Genomic DNA, 21,444 nt, shown 5'->3' with positions numbered 1-21,444 from the left:
ATATACGTTATTAATAAACTTTGAATCTAATGTAATCCCTCCAAGACCATACAAACAGATGAAGTAACTCATATCCATCCGACGTGAGATTCAACAATATTGTTAGTTTAAATATAATATTTTTTATTTTATTTCTTATTTAAATTTTAATTATATTATTTAGTTAAACTTGTTATTACGTAAAGATGAATGAAAAAACACATTTATATAACGATCCATTAAGTATGATGTGCGATTTCCTTTCTCATTTTATTTTGCAAAGATCAGAAAAGTCATCGACACTGAAAACAAATGAATTATGATGGATTAATGATAACGTATTTTAACTCTTTTACCTCAGTAAAAGTAGTACCACAGTCAAAAACCTAATGAATTAAACTCAAAAAAAATACTTTTGTCTTTGTCTATCTAATTTCACTTTTGAGTACTCCATCATTCCATTTATATACTCATTTTACTTTTTTTTGTGGATAGGTTGTCAACCCTTTTCTGCTCTTCTTTTCTTTGCATAACATAATAATTAATCAAGCAAGCATCATAGAAAGTTGTGAGTGTTGATAAACACAAACTGATTCAAGATTTGAAGTTTATATATTTTGAATTTTAATAAATACACATGAAGAATTCAAAGGAATTTAATAACTATTGTTGGATTTTTGTCCTGACTTTTCTAGTATAATTGGGTTTTTCTTTTCCTAAAAGGAAAACACAAAGTTTTCATATTTGACTAGTCATTTTTCTTGTAGAAAAAGGTTTATGACTCTATAAATAGAGATTCATTCCTTCTAACTTAGTAGCATTCCCAATGTAGTCCGAGGGGCTTTGAGAGTTTTATGTGGAGAGAAAATTTGTGAGACACAAGTGTTATGTTAACACTTGTGTGAACCTCTTTGTATTCCAAGTGCATTGTGTGAAGTTATCTCTCTCGATATTTTGTACTTTCATATTTATAGTGGATTGTTCATCTACTCTTATGGATGTAGGTCGATTGACCGAACCACGTTAAATGTTTGTGTCTCTTTTGATATATTTCTCGTTTGTCTTCTTATTCATGATCTTTTGAGGTTTGCTTTGCTAGTTTTCCCATGACACCTGATTATTTCGGTCCTAACACTATTATATATACATACTCAGTACACCCATGGTAAATGATACATATGTCCTTGCCTTCTTGGTGATAATTAAATAGCATTCAATCCTTAACCAAAAGTTTCAAACAAGTTTGGAGAATGAAGTCGCTTTTAATAAAAAACACTTTATTTCCAAACCTAAAAGGTTTAATTGGGTCCGATCCAAAATAAATATATATCAGACACTGAACAAAAAGAAAAACAGAACAAGTAAGTTGAACTTTCCATACAAGTGTCCACTACTATGCCACTTCTTTTCAAGGTTAAGGAAAATCCATCCATCAAGGGAAAAAGGGAATAGAAAGTTTGTATTATAGGGTATCCAATGTTCACAATATCTAATAAAGGGAACGTGTATTATATTTTTCATGATACAAAAGAAGACTATAGTGCACAACTTATAAAAGGGACCGTATATATTGGTCCCCAATGCAACATCTTAATTGATCTATATAGTTTGAGAATCTTGACTTAGCCACTTTGATACTTACCCAAAATCTACTCTTCACTAAGTATTTAATTAACACTTTAAGCACACCCAAATCTAATTGATCTCCATTCTTTGTTAACCCAAATCAGCCTTTTCAATTATCAATTGGCTAATGGTAATCTTTTTGTGATTCATTTTGTCATTGAGATCAAAAGTTATTCTCTACTAATAATAAAGGCAAAATTTTAATTTATTGGGTGATTTGCACAAAAGAGCGAGCTGACTATTTTTGCGTTTGTATTTAAATATTATTCATCTATTTTGATATTTGTGTGAAGATGGTCTTTTTTGAAAAATTTAAACTAAAATACCCTTAAGTTGAGCGCGGTAGATAGATGGAGACAAGAGGAATCATAGCTGGTAAATTGTAAAATGCAAGTCGTGATAAATTGGTATAACTTCATGCATGCTATATTCGACCGAGTTAAGATACAAACAAAGAAAAATAAAAAATATACATTTTAGGAAGGTGACAATATTCAAATTATGATAAATCGACAAAAAATCATATATATTCAACCTAGCTATATATCATATTGAATAACTCACATACTATATACAATTGTCATGATTCTAACCAAGGTCACCCTGACCCATGACCAAGCCTCCATTAACATAAGTAGGATGTTGGTGTCACCCAACATATAGCTGATTTTGACAGCAACTAGCAAGCTCGTCCAACTACAACTCTTATGAAGTATATATCAAGAAGATTATAATTTGATTAATGAAGGGCCTAAGACACTTTGAATTCTTTGTTTACTTAGCTCTACAAAAATAGCAACATATTAGTAGAATCAAGAGTTTATTATCATGCTAATTAAAGCTATAATTGAAAATAAAAGCACAAATTTATTTTTAATCGGACCCATCAAGAAAAGTGTCATATATGACTAGGACTCTCTAAAAACGAGTCATTCTTAATCAATTTTGTCATAGACAGAATGTTACCGTTACTCAATATATATATATAAAATCCCTTATCACTATACATGGCAATGATAAGTTACCCTAACTAGCAGCCTCACCAAATATTTAGTGGGTAGTTGCCTAAACAAAGATAATCAAAATAAGACCCACAAATTAAAAAAGGGTTGGGTTCCATTTACCCAGCAAATTTTATTGATCAAATCAGAAGTCTTGAATTTGAGTTTTGAGAATATAAAAAATTAAATTGAAAGCAACATTCAAAAATGAATCCTACAATATACGAATTAATTTGTATAATCAAATTTCAATACGAATATCAAACGGCACGAGAAAAAAAGGCAACAAGGCTTATGATTCTATGTCTGCTTCAAACACCACACGCTTCATCATCACCGTTGATACCTAAGTCAACGGCATCATAAAAGTTCTCTATGCTCCTTTAATTTGTCTTTTCTAATTCCCATCATATATAATTCAAATTAAGGCAAAATAATAAATAAATAAATATAAAGCTCATTAACTTTTGGTAAATCATCTAAAAATTTACAATCTTTTCCTCCTACTTTACAAAAAAAAAATTAAGTTATATAAGTTTTCACTATCAATGCATGCAATTTAATCCGTTATAACAGATTATTATGAGTAACTAATATACTAGGTGATCTATATGTTAAATATTGTAGGTCAAAGTAAACTCCTAGTGATCAAAATTCTCAATTTACAGGCTTGTACGCAATGGCATAACCACAAAGACCAAAGGATAATTAGGTGAATATTCTTTTTGAAATTATAACATAACGCTTAAATGTCAAAAATCATCTTGTATAGATATACGGAGAATAATCTCGAACATCCTTAGCAAAAGTTTTAAACTTTAATAATGTACACAATGGTATAGCTACATAATATTTCTAAAATATATGGAAAGATAAGATTTGAGTGACATGGAATAAGATACAGATGTCCAAGATTTAGGTTAAATAAAGACATAATTATATTTGAAAATTTTATGAAGATCCATCTTTTTAGTTTTTAGGAAGCGTAGGACCCAAAAGAAGTCTTTTCTGTTGTGCTAATTGTTAACCACAATGATCATCTCATGTTTGTTTTTTTTAAAAAAAAAAAAGAATAATTGTACTTTACAGCTTAAATGACACTAATATTTTGGAATATAGTACTCCATATATATTTGATTTTGCATGTTTTAGCATGGATCTTATGAAGTTGATTTAATTTTGACTTTTAATAAAAGATGCATTGGGAACCATTTCAAGTTTTCAACCATCATTGATCATTCAAAGCAAATGTGATGAGAAATATTTTTTTTATAACAAGGTAATTAGTTACCATTTTCATCAAAGTATTAATCGATTAAAGCTTTAATTTATCACGTCATCTCAATCCTCATACATGATTTGACATGTTTCGTCTTTCATATAAATAAAGTAAATAATCAAAGATAGATTTAAAATTTAAATTTTAGGAATTAATCCCATGACAACCTCAAATTAGTATGTGTTCATAATTTTAAGGACTAGGAATGAGGTTAAAGATTTCTAAATTAAATATTGAAAATAATACTGTTGACACATCCCTCTCCATGAAATCCTACTAGCCTATGTTAAACCTAGGAAACGGACCATATTATATAATATATGGTCCATCATATTTATCTTTCCTTCTATCTTACGCCAATTATCAAAAATCTTATTATACGGAATGTCACATCTTCTTTTGATTTCAAATTTGATATTTGATAATTATATTAAAATATCGGCTAATTTGTATTTGCACCACATCAAGCCCATTAAAAGGAAAAATACTCCCATTAGATCACCCATCATCGTAGTATTATACTATCCCAAACACACTTAATTTTGGAAAGAATTTGATGGTATGATCGCAATTCAATCTATATAATTTTCTTTTCTCCATTCTTATTTTGATATATTTTCTGATAATAAAAAAAATTGTGAATCAATAAGTATAAACGTAGTATAAATATATAGTATTTGATAATTCTTTCACTATTTATATAACATAATTCGAATTTTAAAAAGTGATGAGTTCATAATAGCCATAAATGGTGGATCCACACTGCTTTTTAAAATGTGGGAAACAAAAGCTGCCATGAGTTCCCGACTTGGTTAAAATTTGAAAGAAAAAATAAAGGCTAATAATCCTTCTTCCATTTTAATTTTTTTTTTTTTGCTTCATGATTACACTTTTTATGTATGAGATTCCCATAGATATAGGTATACATGAGTGCATCTAATTTAATTGAGTTTATGTGATATGTAATCAGCTTATTCAAATCATATTTATAGATAAATTTTATTTATAAAAATATGAGATTTATCCTTTTAAAATTAAATTAAATTACATGTTATAACACACAAAAAAATAACGTGATAAATTCAATCATATGCAACTTCAAATACTAAATGTTCAAAATTCTTCTACAATAACTAGCCTTAATCGAAATATTTCTGCACTTTGACGATATTAGTTACCTCAATTAAAATGTGTAACTATTGAACATTCCAACTATAATCAATATATATATCCATTTAATACCCAAAAAATTATAAAAGAATTTATTTTCTTTTGTTTACGTAAAAAGATCATTTTTCCTGACCTAGGGGCATTTATTAACAAAAGTGTTGTTAGGTGATAATAAGGTTGATGTGAGTCACTAATGAATCAATGATGAATTGGCAATATAATGGTCACAAAGTTCAAGGTTGTGTCAGGCCCATGATAATTGATAGGTCCATCAATAAATGGGCCCCAATCACAAACAAACAAAAGCCTATATTCTGTCCAGAGAATGTCTACCATTTTGCCGCCTCCTTTATTCTTCTTTAATACACCTCTTTTTTCTTGACTCAAAAATATTCTCTACCTTCATAAAATTAACTAAAATTTGTATATCTCCTTCTTATCCAATTTTATGATATTTTAATAGATAATTAAGTTTTATTGTTATTATATTTTTATTTACATTAATTGTTATATTACTTATTATTATAACCATCCCCTTGTCCATTGTATTGTAATACTTTATTTAATATATATATTTTATTTGAATTGTACATATCACTATCTTTAGATTTTACTTAAACCAACTTTAATATAAATTTTTTATTTGTAAATTCAAATTTAATGAAACTTCCATGCCTATAAACAAAAAAAAAGAGTTTGTAAGAGATAATTTTGTGGTGCAACTACCTTTTAATTAGTGACAAGTCGACAACCTAATAAAAATAGGTTTAATCAGAGGTCTTAATCCTACGAAGTGGTACCTCGACATATAATCTCAATTCAGACCAAACAAGAATACATAATCTCTATGTCACTAGTTACGTGATATATTTTTATTTTTAATCTATAATTAAGAATAATATAATTTTAAAATTACTTATTTTCTCTTAATGAACTTATAGTCACACAAAATCTAATATTGATCTTAAACTATATCTACTTTTTAAAATTTCCTTTTACTTATTTCTCGACTTTTATATCTAATTAAATAATGTCATATAAATTAAGACGGAACAAAAAATACTATGTTGGACGGCTTTACTTTTCGAGGCGTCAAATGTCGGTTATAATGTAGGCAAAAAGAGACGGACTGGGCTCAGTAAAAACTGACAATTGACACTGACTTTGTTTACTTTTTTTTTTGTTGGGTTTGGGGCCCACTAGTAATTAGTTTGGGGACCACTAACTTAGATGATGATGTTTGTAGTGGGGCTAATTATGGTATTTGCAGGCTTATGATGGAATCACACACATCATCACTTATCTCCTCTAATTTCTTTTTGTCTTGTTCATTTGTGAACTTGCAATCTCGAGAAACAAATCATCTCGCGTTAGCAGAATTCGAGAAAGGATTGTATTTCAATAGTTATGATGTAGAGAATTTACTTTAATGTAATCATAAGTTGTTATTTTCATAATTTGAATTTATAATTTATAGATTATACAAAAATAAATTTACGTTGCATTAAGGCTTTTTTTTTTAGTTATTGGATTCTGAGGGAATATATAAATCTCTATGAATGGAGAGATTCATTAGATAATGAATTATTATGTCGATTAGTCAACAAATATAAATATTTTCTTGCATATTCTTGATAAAACAACATTTACACATAAATGTAGGAGGAAAACGAGGGACTCCAGTGAAATAAAATGAATGTTGTCGAGTCAAGAGCAGCTTCATTTCTACATAAAATATTGAATGTACAAATCTACAATGGATCGTGTCCTTCAAATGGCACGTTGCTTTCTACCACATCATTTCAAACGAAGTTTTATCCCGAGCTTGGACTTTGTTTTTGATCATTCTATGGTTGAACATTATCATGACCATCTATAAGCAATATTGTTAGTGTAGCCCAATACATGTTGACTCCCATTTGAACGAATTAAGAGGCCCATCTTATAGGCATTACTATTGGGATTTATACTGAGATTTGTTTTTCACCATTATGTGATTGAATATAGAAGGAGAAATTACTTGGGTGAGTACTTTCATAAATAATTATTAGTTTTAGTGATATTTTTTATTTTTATAGTAATATATAGTCGGGGCCGGCTCAACGAATCTGGTGACCTAAGGCAAAATCATATTAAGAGACCCTTAAATTTTTATAAAATTTGTAAATTAACAAAGAAAAATTATTGTCTAAACAATAGAATAATTATTTAAGACAAAAAATAAGGAATTTCAAAAAAAAAAAAGGATTTGGAAGAAGAGCGCAAAGAATAAGGTGGTGGATTATCGATGTTGAGGTGCGAAACTCAAATTGAAATTTTAATTTGACTATCGTCACAAACAAGAAAAAGAAAAAAAAATACACAACTTAATAGTTGAAGTTTTGAGCATGGATAGTGTCAAAATGTATACACCTTCGATCAAATTTATAATCAGTTTAAATGATAATTACAGTTCATTCTATTAAGTAGCACTCATTAGTGAATAAAAACGTCAGCCCGGTGCACTAAAGCCCCCGCTATGTGCAGGATCCGAGGAGGGCCCAACCACTAGGGTTTATTATACGCAGTCTTACCTTGCATTTCTGTCAAAGGTTGTTTTCAAGACTTGAACCCGTGACCTCCTGCTCATATAACACTCATTAGTGAATATCTAAAATAAATTATAAAAATAATATAATATGTTGAATTAAACGAAAAGAAAACTGATGCATGAATGCTTTTGTGTTCAACAATTTTAGAGAAGATTGAAAAAGAAATTCATTATGTTATCAATGTATATAACTTAATTCCTATATATCAAGAACAAAATTGAAGGGTGAAAAAAATATACTAATTAATGAGAGAAGAAAATCATCATAATTTATGATCTTATTGATATAAAATAATCTCAAATAAATAATAAAAAAATATATTATAACAATTTTATTTATATTCATTATCTGATATATAATAAATTAATAATAATAATAATAATTTAAAGTAAATTTGGGGCCTCCAAATTTTTGGGGGCCTAAGGCAATGGCCTCATTTGCCAAGCCTTAGAGCCGCCCATGTATATAGCAATACTATGACAAATTTGTTATGTATTAAAAGTGAATTATACATGTAATATAAATATATTATAAGTGTTTTAAAATATAATATGCTTGTTTGATAAAAAATTGACACAATGTATTATAAGTATACTAAAATGTATAATAAATGTATTATCCATTAATAAAACTCGTATTATATGTGTTTTGTAAATTATTTTTTGTAATATGTATTAAGACTCTATTATAAATGTATTATAAGTGTCGAGTAAATTTTTTTATAGTGGTATAGATTGTAGTTTTTTTTCTAAATAATCATATCTATATAAGTTTTCCAATATAGAATATAAGATCCAGCCCATTTGTAAGCACCACAACTTGAAGTTTCTACTCAATTATAAAGTTTATCACTTTGACCATTTGACAATTAATAAGTATATATATTACAAATTTAAACAAATATTCGATACGCCGTTCTGTAGCTTGATTTCATATGAAATAAATAGTGCAATTGTATATGAAGTACAATTACACATACTTGACTTTAAATAAGGTCACAAAGTATGTAGTTTTCAATTTGCCAACTTCCATAATAATTGATTAATTTTTTCTCACATGATAATTGATTGATCCCACCAACCCATTGTTGTACCAAATCAAATTTAGTGGTCGTTTAAAGAACCTTTAGATTTTAAATATTTAAATATAGCTCAAAGTTTTTGACTATTTTTTAGTTAAACAATGTCCTTTTCATATAGTGAAGATTATTGAAAGTTAAGTATAAAAGTAGAAAGTGGGCCATTTTCTGGTTTGGCGGTGATATTTACTCAAATAGAAATTAAATATAGACCAAAGTCTTTGTAGTTTTGATTTGTAATATTCTCAAAACCTACAAAATCTTTAATTTTTTTGGGTGGTGTTGTCAAAAAATATTTAAAAAATATCATTTATATGTTTTATGAAATTGAATATAAAACTAATAAAGAATATCTATCTTTATTCTTAATTAGAAATTTTAAATTCAAATCTCAAAAGAAATAAAAAATCATTTTTAGAAAATACTTTACTTTTAAAACTTTGCAGTTAGAATTAGTCAGCCAAAGCAAAATCGAATGCCGAATAAAAAAATCATAAAACATAAAAAGGATAATTAAAGGATAAGTAATTATCATTTTTAATTAATAGTTTAACAAGAGAGTAAACCAGCTAAATTAGATTCAAACTCACCATACTGCACTATCCTTTAACCATTTTTTGGAAATACTTTCTTAAATTTTTTTGATAAGTAATATTTTTCTCTTAATTGTTAATTATTTTGACAAGAGAAAAAATAACTTATCACCTTTTCACGAGTTTAATACTTCAATTTATTATTTTATTTTAATACTTAAATTATCAACTTTTTGAGTTTTACATTTTAGCTATCACTCTTTTCATGTTAAAACATATCATGATGTTGTGTTGGCCTGCATATATTTATATTTGTTGTTAACTGTGAATAAATATTTGATCAGTTTAGTATTGAGATGTAAGAAGAGTGATAGTTTAGATAGATAAAAAAAAAAAACTTATTGAAATATGAATTTCACAAAAATAATAATTTAAATATATTTTTTGATTATTTAACTCTAAGATCAAATAATACTCCATTCGTCCTAAAATCAATATCTTTTTAACAAAAGTAAATTATTTTAAAACAAATATCATCTTAACAATTTAAGATAAAAATTATTAAAATGTATATCTTAGTAGTAGTATTGTTTTATTAACTATATTAAATTAAGTTAAAGTGACGCTTATTTTAGAAGGTGATGGTGATCGTGCCATCAAACCCACCGGCTATAGAATCGTCGTTTCATATTCGTTTTGATAAAATTTACTTTGAACTTATTTTTCAATCGCCAATTTTTTTCATCTTCAAATTCAAGCAAAACTCCGTACTTTATCTTGCTATATATTGGATCTCACTTTAATTGAATTTTGAAAATTTATTGGATGCCGAATTTGTACGTAACGGCGGTTCCGCCGACGGATCTGAATCGGAATACGGAGTGGTTCACGTATCCCGGTGTATGGACGACCTACATCCTAATTCTGTTCTTCTCATGGCTCGTTGTTCTCTCCGTCTTTGGTTGCTCTCCTGGCATGGCTTGGACCATCGTTCATCTTTCTCATTTTCTCGTATGATTCTAATTTCGTTTAATTCCGTTGGAATTGAGTAGTTAAATGATGAGGGATTGCTTTAAAGTAGTCAAATTTTGATAAATTTTATTCAAGTTTACTTTTTGTTTTTGTTTAAATGTTTGGTTGATTGATTAATATACTTATGATTACAAGTCTAGTTTGTTTAATGTTTTCTGGGTTTTGGGTACTGTGAAATTTGGAGACTTATGGTGCAATTTGTAATTGATCTGAGCTATAGGTCCAGCTTTGGTCATTGATTGTTTGTTTATGTTTAATTTGGAAATCAGAGATTCTGGAGGGGAAGTAGCTAGAGAAGTGGAGAATTGAAGTTCTTTTAGTATTAGTCTTGATTCCTAGATGTAGTGGAAAATAATACAGCTGAACTTTACTTTTTGTGATTGATGCATAGTTGATTGGTTGATTTAATTCTTAGATAGATGGACTCATGGACATGCCAAGTGTATCAAAAGCTATGTCTTCATCGTGTCCTGTATATTATGTTTTTCCATTTCGATCGACTTCACTAGACGTTATTGCTATAGTCTCATATTGGTTGAGGGCATGGAGTTTGTGGACTGTAGACTCTTATAATGTTGGGGAATTCTCACCACTTGAACTCCCTTTTAGGATTGAGTTAGCCCAAGGTTTGTTTGGTATCAGAAACTAGAACCATCAATGATATTATGTTAATCAATAGTATCAGAACCGGACCCATTCATGATATTGTGTTTATCGGTGTTGAGCTCTCGCATTATGCTATTCACGCTTTAGATGTATAGTCCTAATCGTGCAGGGGGAGGAGGGGTGTGTGTGGGTGGGCATTAGATTCCCATATTGGTCGACATCTCGCGTTGTAGTGTCTTTATATTGGTTTCGAGAACGTTCAAACCATTTTCATGACAATTATGATGCGTGCTGGATGTTCCTTGTGATTTCGTTATTTGATCACCAGTGTATAGAGTAACAAGTACATTTGAAACTTAGGAGTTTTTGTCGGATGTGGATGATTAGTACTTTTATTAAGATTGATAATTTGAAAGCTTAATTATCTCTATTACCTTTTTTGTTTTTTTTATCTCATTCTTGCTATGCTTTGCCTGTCTCACGTGTTTATTAGCAATTAACTATTACTGTTTATCTATGTTGTATGCCCTGAATAATGTTTGTATGCATAATTCTTAGGCATGTCGAACAGTCGAAGTCTAGTTGATGATCTTTACCTTCTTCTCTTTGGTACCAATTTTTTTATTTTGTATTTTTTTCCTGTTCTTTATCTGGTGTTATAGCATGGGAGGAAACCTTGTTATATATCTACTCTGGATTTTATCTCTTTTTGAACGACTCTGCCTTCTCTATTCATATGCATTTCCTGTATCACTAATTTCCACTGGAAGAAGGGAATGCAATTGTACATACTTCAAATTAGGTGTCTTTACAAACGCCTTCACATTGTCTATTTATCTTCAGGTCACATATCAATGTTTTCACTGGAAGAAGGGAACACCATTTGCTGATGACCAAGGTATCTACAATAGGTTGACTTGGTGGGAGCAGATAGATAGTGGGAAGCAGCTTACACGCAATAGGAAGTTTCTAACAGTTGTCCCTGTGGTGCTGTAAGTAGTCAATTTCAGCAAGTTAATTGCTATTTACATTTTGAATGCTATGAACAACTTTCGTGCTTGCAAGTGTAGTTGACATGTATATGAGCTCTCCAACTGGCTTGAAAAAGCTTCTAAATTTCACCGTGATGCACTTTACAACAGAGGTTCTGATCATGGTAGAGTACATATATTAGAGGGCAGAATGCTCTTTAGCCATGATTTTGTAGGCTCGATTAACTAAAACTTCCAATGGTTCATTTTGTACGACGCTATTCCTATTTGAGAAGTTAACAATTATCGGTCGAAGAAGTCAGAAGATGGCTCGATTACTAAAACTTCCAATGGTTCATTTTGTACGACACTATTCCTATTTGAGAAGTTAACAATTATCGGTCCAAGAAGTCAGAAGATAAGTGTAGTAGCTAGCTAGACAAACTTATGGGACGTTGCTCATGTAGTGGTTGAATGAAAATATCATGGATTACTTACAAATCTATGTTATTAGCATTATGTTTATGCATAACTTCCATAGTTAATGATATTAGTCCAAGTGTTAATTACACAAGCTTGATTTCTGCATCTTCTTGATGTCATTTAGTGGAGTTCCCTTACTAAATCAAAAAAGGGCAGCCCGGTGCACTAAAGCTCCCTTACTAAATCAAAAAAAAAGAAAATGCAAGTTCGTGGAAATTGTCGTTGCTCTAGCATAACTAAGCTTTGACTTTTAGGAGAGGCCTAGTAACCAAGGGGTTGGGTTTTTATTAAGAGTAAAAAAAATGTGTGATATAATTCTTACATAACAGGCTGTAATGGATGCAGTTTTTACGACTTATTCTTAATAGCTTCTTCAACAAAGCATCACCGCAACCTGAGAAAATTGATCAAATATTTACTACTAAAAAACTTATGATGGAGGAATCAGTGTTGAAGATATTGCCTCAAATAAATGGATAGGGTGTTGGACAAAGAGAGGGTAGCTCTAGTGGAAAGCACCTCCACCTCAACCTTCGGTTGTAGGTTTGAGTCACCGCTCAACATGTTACCATATCAAAGAAAAAGAAAAGAGTTGATAATGTGTCTGATTAAATCTCATGGTTTTTCTTTCGACTCTTTTAGGGCAGAAAGAATGGTTTCACTGTCTCCTAGACAAAGGAAGAATTAACACATAGAATATGATGACTGAAATGGAGGTGAAGGCCAAATTGTATAAAATGTTTGTGGCACCAACGATATTACATGGGGGTGAATGTTAGCCAAGATGGATGTTTCAAGTCGTTGAAATATCTCTTTGAATCAGTGCGAGTTCAGGTAAAAATAGAACCAAACATTCTGTATGAGTGATACCAATTAGTTGGAATTAAAGAGTTAATGTCAATGTAGGGCTATGTGTAAAATTTAGAGATCTCTAGTTCTGGAGAACCCCTAATTTGTGTCATCAATAGTGCTGAATGGATATTAAGTGACTGTTACATTAGCAGACTCCGTCTAGTTTAAGATTAATGCGTAGTTGATGTATACACCCTAATTGTAGTATGGTTTAGTAGAAAGTTTGTTTCATTTAACTTCAAGATCTACATAGGACATGGTAAAACCAAACTCTGACACTTTTAGCACATTATGATTTAAGCAGAACTGCAGAAGGTATCTGGATATACCATGGTTGAGTGACTGCCAGGTTTCACATATCATTTAACTTCAAGATCTACATAGGACATGGTAAAACCAAACTCTGACACTTTTAGCATATTATGATTTAAGCAGAACTGCAGAAGGTATCTGGATATACCATGGTTGAGTGGCTGTGCCAGGTTTCACAGGTAATTATTGAGGATGCACAGCTATTTAGCCACTAATGAGCTTCTCTCTAAGGTGAATATACAACTGTTTGAGTTCCTCATTTTGTGCTTATAATGACTTATTTGTTGAGAACCCAAACGCTCCACGAGAAAAGGGAGAGAGTTTCCCTCGGAAAGCAATATGTGAAATTTTCATTTGATGAAAATTAACATTTGGTGGACCTATGACCCAAAAGAAAAATGAAAAGACTGAGAACTTCTGATGAAACAAGAATTATGATTTGTTTTATAACTGTTGGTAGTAGCTATCGTAAAGATCTTAGAAGTTAATTGTACCATGGATCCTGGAAAAATTACCCAAGTTGTGAAATTGAAGGAGAAAAATCATAGTTTTGTTTGTCTGAAGTCAATCTTTGCTCTTTGAGGAAGTTGTCTCTGGAGTACCAGCATGGAGTTGTCTGCAATGTGGTTCTCCTCTTAAGGCTTGAGTTTTTGAATGACTAAAAAGGAAAAGGAGGGTCACGTAATGAATCTTTTGAAAGCATTACAAATTAACTTCCACCTATTAAAAGTTCATATTTTGCAGAGATGACTACTTTTTCCATATTTCAAGGAGAAAAAATATGGTTTATTCATTAGAAAATCATTACGCTTTCTTCATTTTAAATATGTATTGTTTCTTAGTAAACTCTCAAGTTCTCAATGAGATAGAGCTTTGGAAAAAAACACATTTAGTCTGCTACAGCTAATGGCTCCTGGAACTTGTGTTCATATTGTAACTAATTTGGGAGCTGTACCAGGAAATATGTGTCTTTTGGTTTTATAAAAAGAGGAGGGGTATTATATACCTTTTTGGTATTTAATCTTTGTCAGTGGTGCAAGCTTCATGAGGTAGTTGAGCTGTATAGAAAACAATTCTCGTAGAGAGTTCAATTCTTGAAATAAAAGTGGTAAAGAAAATGATGAAAGAGCGTTCAATGAAATGCCCACCATTTTGCTCGTATAAGTAGTAAAATGATGAATCAACACTTACGTATCTTGATATTATTGTCAGTCTTTTATTTATGCTATGGCATCATGCACACATCCTTTTATTTCTGCATTTTGAAAATTTGTCTTGGATTATGAAGGTACAATATGAAATGACAAATTCACTATTGATGCATCTATATGTCCTAAGACTACTGTGTTATAGACAAAGCATGTTATATTTTTGTTTAGATTTTCTTTAACATGTCAGTGAAGTGGTTGCTCTGTGTATCTTTCTTTAACATAATTCCTGGCTGTGCTTTGGGATATGGGCTTTCTTACAGTCATTTAAGAAATTTCCTTTAGGGGTTCATCAGAATAAGCTTTACAGGATTTGATGGGAAGGGAGGAGGGTTCTTTGGGGTGGGGGTGTTGTGGTTGCCATGTTTATTGCTTCCCTCCTGAAAATATGTATATCGAAAATAATTTTGCTGCATTTGCTTCTTATTATTCATCCATTTTTTAATCAGTGATGAAAATTTCTCTTCTGTCCTCGCATTACTTTCCTAGATATTTTGAAGTACTTTCTAGATTCTTAACGAGGTGAATGTAAGGCATACGGTTTGGTAGCTAATCGAACAATACTGGGTCATATTAATGATACACTAGCTTATGAACTGTTACTTAAAAAAGAAATTATTGAAGTCTAGCTAAGGCTGAAGCCTCATCAAGTGAAGAATGGTGGTGTTCTCATTTATTGTACCAAAAACCAACTACTACTGCAGCTTTTGAATTAATGATGTGGTAGGACATTGATTTGTTTGCCATTCGCGTTGCCTGTGGCACCAACTACACGATGATCCTCTTTTTTCTTTCCCCCTACAGAAAGTGATTCTTTATTTTACTTGATTTCTTTATCATCCCCTTTTGTGATCAGCCTTTGCAGTGGTGTTCTCATACTTGTTCTTTTCGCAGGTACTTGATAGCCTCCCATACAACTGATTATCAACATCCGATGCTGTTCTTCAACACAATCGCAGTTTTTGTACTGGTCGTTGCTAAATTTCCTAATATGCACAAGGTTCGTATTTTCGGGATAAATGCAGATCAATGAGCTTGGGTTCAACTGAATACATACCACATAAAGAAAGAAAAAAATAGTACTAGTTGATTTGCTTTTAAGCATCATGAGTAAAACTGGGATGTCCCTGTACAGATGCAAGAACTGGAAAAGGGTATATCATTATTTTGTAAAAGAAATCAGTCTGTTCTCTCTTTGTGGATATTCTTTCTTTTTTTTTGTAAGAACTGTTTGTATGAGAATGCTGGAATATCGATTGAGTTATGATATTTTCCGTGTAACCCATTCATGAGCTTTGATAATAGACCTATGAACTTGGAAACGGACAGCAATTTGAAGAATTGACTTTAAATCTGTGTGTACTGATTCCTAATCAAACTGTTGGTTTTGGGTGAAGATTATAAGCTTCAAAAGGCATAAATCGGTCACCCTCAACTTATTGTATTGTAATTCTGGAAATGTCATTTTCAAAATAAAACTTCTTTCTTCCTATTCATGAAAAAAGTGAAAAGTTTAGATGAAAAAGCAGCATTTCTGTTAAGATATCATAAATTTCATTAGATAAAAAAGATTCTTAAATGTTGCAAAAACTTTTTGTTGTTTTTATTATCCAACTTCCACAAGGGGAAATAAAGGGAAACCTCCTAAAATGGCCAGATAGAAAATGACCCACAAATTAAATCTTTGGAAAAAGATTCAGCCATTTCAGGCTTTTATTCTCCACAAGTAAAAATAATTAACAAATCTTTTTAAAAAACATACTGTAAAATAATTTAAATATATAAAATTTGCAGTTGGACTTTTTAAATATTCATTCTGTTGTTTTTGTCTTTTAACCAGTTAACGATTGATTTAATACTAAGCATGAGTCATCACCTCACGTTATTGACTACGTAGAAGTCGATTCAAGCTTATCACTTAGACTAAGGAGAAATCAAAATTTTAAAATTTCAGTGACATAGACGTTTTTGTTGTCCGTAACATCGCAAAAAGTCAATTGATGTAAGTCTAATTCAACCTCGAAAGGTAACTTATGAAGCAAGAATAGTCCAAAGTCATATGAAGAAAAGTCGAAGGCCCTCATCTCCTAGCCGATGTAGGAGACTCAATTGAAGCTTATCTTAGAGTTAGGAACAGTCGTAACAATTCGAGAAAGAATTACTACCTCCGTCCTATATTAAATGGGCATTTTCAACTTTATACGATGATTAAAAAATCATTTAATACATTGAAGGACTTTACTATTTTGCCCTTTATTTATATCAATGCAATATACATAGAGTATAGAAATAGTTAGTATTGAAAATTGTTTACATTCGAAAGGCCATATTAATTGTAGGAGTAATAGAAAAAATTTAATTAATTCTATCTTGATTTAGTAAGTGATCAAGTAATATGAAACAAACATTTTTAGTAAGATATCCATTTAATATAGGATGAAAATAGTCTATAATAAACTTAAAATTCTTCCTATTTCCTTAAAAATGATCACTGATAATTTATAATAATCGATTTCAACTTGTTTAGGAGGGAGGTACGGTTGTCATCATATGATAAACCATCAAGACATTGGAAAATTAGAGTGAATTTTTTTGCAAAAGATTTATATATTCATAAAAACAATATGTAATTGAAAAATGGAGTGAAGTGGGAGTGATTATTCCTTTGGACGATTTTCGAGGGGAATGTTTGTGGATCCCACATTATGACCAAAGAAATTAAAGATTGTCAGATCTTTTTCCTATGTTTTTTTAAATAATAATAAAAGAACATGCGCATTGGCTACAATTATCATTTGGCCAGCTTTTCTTCATTATTTAGATGATAATCAATAAGAGAGAAACCAAAAAAATAAAAAAAGGGAGTGTGGGGTGGGGTACCTTGGTAGCAATAAAGTTGATAAGTTGTGCATTTGAAGTTTATGATTTTAAATCTATTAAACATATATATTTGTAAATTTTTTTAATAAATATATATAATTTAAATTAAAATTATTGAATTTTATCGAATAGGTACTTCATATGTTGGTTCCGCTTTTTTATATACCACTTTAACATGAAAAGTGAAAAGGAAAGAAGAAAGAAAAAGAAGCAAGGAGTATGTCTTTACCATTTCCCCACATTTTAGAGCAAAAATTGTTTTTTCCTAGTTCAAAAAATAGAGAAAAGATTTTGCCCCCAAAGCTATGATTTAATGGTAATAACACATTTATAAATGGGGAATGTTGGGGTGAATCAGAAAAAGATTGGGTTAAGCCAAATTTAAGTGATGTATGTATATGCATTCATCGTATGTCACAAGTTTAAATTGTATCATGTAAAATATAATTTTCAAGTAAAAAAGAATAGAGAAATCGCTTCACTTCTCATCAAATTTCAAATCTTGATTAAGAATAAAGGATAGACTGTTTTGATAGTACATCATTGTCTCAAGAATTTATCGAAAATAATCTCTCTTTTTCATAAAATATGAATAAGATCCAAATACAATTTATTTTTCTGTCTCTATTCATAATTTACATTGAATATATTTTTATTATTATTTTATCAAAAGAATAAAAAAGAAAAGTCACATGCACGTACATTCTTTCACCACCCTATGAAATTTTAGAAGACTAATCTTGTAATTATCCAAATATATTACTATAATGTAATTAATTAATCAAACCTGTCTACTCTTTTAATTGTCCAAAATCCTTGTCCCTAGGAGATGCTCAAGGCTTTTAAGTCATATAGTGCCATTTGAAGTGAATCAGAACCTGACAACCTTAAAAGCTTTCTTGGGAAATGTGTAAAAATAAAAAGAGAGATAAAACTATACAATAATATAAATATAATGAAATTATAAGCAATGTTTATTATTTGATAAATTAAGCTGCAAAAAAATGTACTTGCATAAGTAGCTCAAATAAATTACTTTTAAGTTACCAAGTCTCTCAAAGCTCAATACAAACTTGAAAATCATACAATGTAATACATTTATTTTTCTAATATGACATAAAACAATGAACACTAGTAGAATAATTTGATCATCCACATATTGTGCCCTCCAAAAAATTTGGGCTTGATTTCTTCTTCCACAATATTTTCTTCACAATATCCCATGAGCTTCACATAATTACTTCCTCCCAACTAATATAATTCAAAGTAAAATAATGACAAATTACTATACTAAAAAATGAAGAAAAAGATTTAGGAGAAATGAGACTTCCTCTTATCCTATGAGTTAGTTTTTGAAGAAATTAAATCCAAACAAACCACCCACCAATAAAGTACACTACAGGAAAATCACAAAAAGAAAAAACATCAATCAAGATTTATAATCTAATAGGACCAGTGAGAGTCTCTGTATTTAGTCTGTCACGTAATAAGTGAATGTTCAATTCTCATTGTACCCTTCTCACTTCCTAATCCTCCAATATAGTCATAATTTTTTTTAACCCCATAAGAAAATAAAAACCATAATAAACTATATAATATAAGTTGTTTTTTTTTTTACCAAGATCCTCCTCCTAACATCCCATTCCAATATCCATTAGTAGATTCATCTCCAAGAGGCTCATTAGCACCATCACTTGTGTTATTATTTGTGGTTGAAACTTGCTTTAGACCTACAAAAGGAAACAAAAACCTTCCACTTGTATTTGTTTCTTGGAGATTATTTTTATTTCCATAGCCACTATGAACATTATTTCCAAGTCCATGATCCAAGGAGAAATTTAAAGACGTCATTAATGAAAATGCAGATGAGTTGTAAACTGAATTTGGCTCGGAAATTGGCATTGTCATGAACGAATTATTCAACCCTTTGGATGTTATCCCGTTAATCAACTCCATCGATGAAAACTGAGATGGAGAAGAAGCTGAAGAGGAAGAACACGGAGGAGGAGGAGGATGAAGCAATGTAGAAATATTCGGACTATTGTTGTCCTTGTTACTCCCTTCATAATTTGGTACCTGTAGGATATATAATATGACATAACATGAAAAATCTATAAGAAACATATTATTATGTTAACTTGTACACTCACACATATAAACATACCATAGAGACTCTATGTTTGTACATATTAATTAGAGAGAAGTAATTTTGAACAATTATTGTGACTTAAATAGTCGAGTAGTAATTTCTTTTTTTAAAAAAAAATTGTAACTTTACTAAGACATGTTGTTGTATTAACTTATATACACTAGCACATATAAATGTACCAAATTAAGAGATTCTACGATTTACAAAAGAAGTATATCCCAATTAATTTTGACCAAATAATTTTGAAAAAATCTCAAGACATCCTTACAAATTAAAAGAAAAATACAACACATTAATTTTTAACAATACCTGAATTAGCTCAGTAATAGTCTTGAAATCAGATGAAAATCCCAAATTGAGATCTTGACTTCCTTCATGGATAATCTTACTAGGGTTTTGATCATGAGGTGTAGAATCAAGTCGATTTCCAAAATGCCTTTCTGGATATTTCTCGATGTCCCGTTGTGGTGGAGGAGCAACCAAATCAGGAAGTTTTTTCAAGGGATTATTATTATTTACTATAACATGATTGTTTGAATTATAAGGGGATGAAGATTTCTTGTTTTTTCTTGAACCACCACCAACAGGAATGTTCCTTAGAGATCCACCTTCAGTCCAATATCTTCTGCAAGTCTTGCAAAAATACCTTGGTTGAGAAAGACTATAGTTGTTGTAATAACAAAACTTTGTGTTTGTTGAATTACATCTTGGACAATTCACAACTTGGTCTTTTTGTGGCCTAACTAATTTCCTTTCAACACAATTAGGTTTTGATGAACCATTTGTGTTTGCTATAATCTCTTCCATGGGCTTCACCACTATCTCCTACAACAACAAAAATAAGCAAGTTACACATCTGACTGATCGATCAGCTAATAAAATAATTACATTCACTGGTTAAACATACAAAAATATACACTATTTTGTATCAAAAAATATATATTATGTATATCATACATTAATACACAAAAAATATACGTTATATTTTTAAGGCTAATATTTTGATAGACGGCTATTTATGCCAATTTTCCAACAAAATTAAGAGAAAAGGGGAATTCAAAGCAATAGATAACATCAAAATTTGATTGATCTATAACTTCAAAAGTGTAAAACTTTAGTTAAAAAATTAAATTAAATTTAAATCTTAGATCTGTCTCTATATTTTGCTATGTATCAAGAACAACTACTATTTTTAGATGAGTGCTTTGTACTTTACTCTTTTAACTATAATAACAAAAAAAAAAATTCTTTTTCACTTTCTCAACTTTTTTTTACAATCACATACATAGAACAAAAAAATATAAAAAAGAGTGCTACATATATATGATCAAAATCAAATAGAAATTATAAAGAAAAAGTGGGGAAACCATCATCTTTCTAAAAAGTAATGCAATTTTCTAGCTACAAAATTAAAAACTCTAATCCAAGAAATTATACCTAAACAAGAACAATTATGTATTCTAATACCTGAGGCCATTGAGCAGTATCCATGGATGATGATGAAGCAGTAGAAATTAAAGAAGAAGCAAAAGGAAAAAAAATGTGTTTTTTTTTTAGTGAAAAGGGGAAATGAGCAGCTTTATGAGCAAGTGGTTTTAAAAGAAGAAAAAAAGGAATGTTTGAGAGGGTTTGTGGATGTTGTATTGTGTTGCTTTATGTTTGTGTGGGAAAAGAGATAGAAAATTAATGAATAA

At 30.1% G+C, this 21,444-nt stretch overlaps 2 protein-coding genes across 3 annotated transcripts; one reads left to right on the top strand and one right to left on the bottom strand.

The window, feature by feature from the left end:
* The first annotated feature begins 9,899 nt into the window (after positions 1–9,899).
* On the top strand, positions 9,900–16,047 carry LOC129890219 (uncharacterized). Its single transcript, XM_055965784.1, has 3 exons — positions 9,900–10,268; positions 11,739–11,887; positions 15,616–16,047. The coding sequence occupies exons 1-3, from the start codon at positions 10,083–10,085 to the stop codon at positions 15,752–15,754; spliced, it is 474 nt and encodes a 157-aa protein (XP_055821759.1). The 5' UTR covers positions 9,900–10,082; the 3' UTR covers positions 15,755–16,047.
* Positions 16,048–18,548: 2,501 nt separating this feature from the next.
* Positions 18,549–21,444, bottom strand: LOC129890218 (dof zinc finger protein DOF4.6-like). Of its 2 annotated transcripts, none has more exons than XM_055965782.1 (3): positions 21,218–21,444; positions 20,060–20,575; positions 18,549–19,677 (listed from the first exon to the last, which is right to left on the bottom strand). In XM_055965782.1, exons 1-3 carry the CDS (start codon positions 21,239–21,241, stop codon positions 19,216–19,218), a joined length of 1,002 nt encoding a protein of 333 aa, XP_055821757.1. In that variant the 5' UTR covers positions 21,242–21,444; the 3' UTR covers positions 18,549–19,215. The 2 variants fall into 2 exon arrangements, with proteins under 2 accessions (XP_055821757.1, XP_055821758.1); XM_055965783.1 differs by having other exon boundaries at positions 20,060–20,568; positions 21,218–21,402.

The sequence above is a fragment of the Solanum dulcamara genome, chromosome 5 (assembly GCF_947179165.1).
Source record: "Solanum dulcamara chromosome 5, daSolDulc1.2, whole genome shotgun sequence".
Taxonomy (NCBI): domain Eukaryota; kingdom Viridiplantae; phylum Streptophyta; class Magnoliopsida; order Solanales; family Solanaceae; genus Solanum; species Solanum dulcamara.
Note: the sequence above shows the minus strand (reverse complement) of the source record. Positions and strands in the feature narration are given on the sequence as shown.